This window comes from Zingiber officinale, chromosome 6A (genome assembly GCF_018446385.1).
Source record: "Zingiber officinale cultivar Zhangliang chromosome 6A, Zo_v1.1, whole genome shotgun sequence".
NCBI lineage: Eukaryota > Viridiplantae > Streptophyta > Magnoliopsida > Zingiberales > Zingiberaceae > Zingiber > Zingiber officinale.
This window is the reverse complement of record NC_055997.1, coordinates 63219031-63221399: the sequence shown is the minus strand read 5'-3', so window position 1 is coordinate 63221399 and position 2369 is coordinate 63219031. Positions and strand designations below refer to the sequence as shown.

Here is a 2369-nt window from a genome sequence, read left to right as displayed (position 1 = left end):
TCCTACGTTAGGGGATAATTGAAAATTGTATGGATATTTTGATTTGTACTCAGATGAATAAAATTTTGTTTTGAACTTATTTGATAGGTAAATCAGTAATAACATCGTCTACTTTTAAAATTAGTCGGGTAAAATTCAGGCATTTGGATCATTTAAAAAAACAAAAAGTAGGTCGGGGAGGAAAAAAGGGTCCCACGTTAGGGGATAATTGAAAATTTTCCGGATATTTTGATTTGTGACCTCCCAAATAATTTGATCCATTGAATGTGGGGAAGTGAGTGGTCATCATCAATCAATTCCCATGTGGTCCCACTCAAGTATTATTAGTGTAGACAAATATAAAATCCATTTGTAATGAAGCTCAAAATTGATTTAAAATAAAATTAAAATTTATTTTTGGTTTAACTAAGAATATACCCTTTTTACTTTTGAAAAATATAAAATAACTAAATTCGTACCGTTTCTTAATATTTTGTTCATTTTTGGAATACATCTTATATAGATTAACAAACAGAGGAGATAAAAATGAAATTAATAAATGTCATATTTTAATAAAAACAATTTGGGTGTAAATTGAAAGAATTGAATGAAGAAAAATATCTTTATTAATCACTATTTTATTTTTTCCGCAAATAAAATATATCACATGCTCTTTTCAAATATAACTCTTTAATCTGACATATGATAAAATGTCGATTAATTGACAATAATGCAACAACGGCAATTATTCATTTTATTCCTAACTCGAATCATTTCAAACTTTCACAAATTATTGCTACTGATAACAGTCCACGTAACGATACATAAAACCATAAACCGATAACAATTATAATTAACCGTTGTATAGTTAATTAACTCCTAGTTAATTAATTGCTTTGACCGCCTCAAATCTTGGTTCTTTGGGCATGTACTTCTGCTTCACGTACACGTCCATGTAGTCCCCGAAGAGAAACTCAGGGTAGGCGCCAATGGTCTCGTCGACGGCGGAGGCCGAAGCCGGACAAATGACGGCCTTCACTGAAGGGTTGTAGAAGGAGGCGACGGAGCGGCGGTTGCCATTGCCGGTGGCGAGCACGCGGTGCCACACGCTCTTGTACCGCCCATTGCTGACCACCTCGATCTGGTCCCCGGTGTTAATGACGATGGCATTGGCCAACGGCTGCACGTCCACCCACTCGCCGTCCTTGAGGATCTGCAAGCCTCCGACACGGTCATCTTGGAAGAGGAGGATGACGCCGCCAGCGTCGGTGTGGGGGCGGAGGCCCAGCTCCACAAGGTCCAACCGCGGGCAAGGCGGGTAGTGGCTCACCTTAATTCAATGACGCAACATCAGAATTAAAATTAATTGTTTTATTTATAATTACAGTCTCTCATAGCTCTGTCAAATGTCGATCAATATAATTCTCACCTTGGTGCCGAAGAACGGCTCGTGCTCGCCGTTTCCGGTGAACTTGTTCTTGAAGGTGCCCTTCTCCAGCCCCAGGTTTTCTTCCATGGTTTCCATCAACTTCTCGGCTAGCTTTTTCACCTCCGTTCTGTACTCCCTCATCGTCTCCCTAATGATCAATCGATCAATCGAATCAATCAATTTAAATAATATATATAATAATTGTCATGAAAAATTCATGGTGGTGTGATATATTTAATTAATTAATTAACTAATTACTTGAATTGGGGAGGATGGGATGGCCATTGGTTGTCGTCTTGGAGAACAAAGACGTCCTCCCAGTCCACATCGTCGAACTTCTTCTTGTTGTTGTTTACTTCTCCAACGACCTCTTCTTCTTCCCGAACGAGTTGGTCGAGGAGCTGCACCGGCCTGGACGCCTTGAAAGCCTCGGCTCTGTGCCTGTAGCACTCCGTGCACACCTTCTTCACGTGTTCAAGCAGCTCCACCGGAATCCCATGGTTCACCAGCTGCAAAAACATTAATTTTAGTAACTTTAATTAATTCCCAAATTAACTGATCTAATTAAAACAGTAGCAATCTAATTAAATGACAGAGTCATAAAACAACAGACCTGGAAGAATCCCCACTGTTGGCATCCATTGTCGATCTGAGCCAGAGTCTCAGCCCTCTCCTTCCCTTCCAGCTTGGAGAAGTCAATTACCGGAATTGCCATGAAGAGAGAGAGAGAGAGAGTACTGGTGGTCGGCTTTTGCTGGGCTAGCTAGCTGCTATACAACTGCTGCTGCTGGAGTAGTACTGCTCGATCAGTGTGAGAAATTCACGACGAGCGAGGGGGCGTTTTATAGAGAATTAAGGATCGATGATAGTTCAGTGTCCACATCACGAGGAAGAAACGGAGAAGCTACCCCAGGAGTTAGCCACCCACGAGACGGAGCAATAGTTTTGTTCAAGTTGTTTT

The 2369-nt window shown here is 40.8% G+C and overlaps 1 protein-coding gene across 1 annotated transcript; it reads right to left on the bottom strand.

Annotated features, from left to right (window-relative positions):
• Window positions 1–700: 700 nt before the first annotated feature.
• On the bottom strand, window positions 701–2369 carry LOC121996448 (1-aminocyclopropane-1-carboxylate oxidase-like). The gene is made up of 4 exons (XM_042550431.1): window positions 2022–2369; window positions 1667–1917; window positions 1409–1556; window positions 701–1309 (listed from the first exon to the last, which is right to left on the bottom strand). The coding sequence occupies exons 1-4, from the start codon at window positions 2121–2123 to the stop codon at window positions 863–865; spliced, it is 948 nt and encodes a 315-aa protein (XP_042406365.1). The 5' UTR covers window positions 2124–2369; the 3' UTR covers window positions 701–862.

What these genes read in the sequence shown, in the direction of transcription:
- LOC121996448 (XM_042550431.1), bottom strand. Translation starts at nt 2,123, where the DNA reads ATGGCAATTCCGGTAATTGACTTCTCCAAGCTGGAAGGGAAGGAGAGG. An exon ending in AACAGTGGGGATTCTTCCAG is followed by an intron (nt 1,918 to 2,021) that starts GTCTGTTGTTTT and finishes ATGTTTTTGCAG; the next exon opens with CTGGTGAACCATGGGATTCC. An exon ending in TCCCATCCTCCCCAATTCAA is followed by an intron (nt 1,557 to 1,666) that starts GTAATTAGTTAA and finishes ATTGATCATTAG; the next exon opens with GGAGACGATGAGGGAGTACA.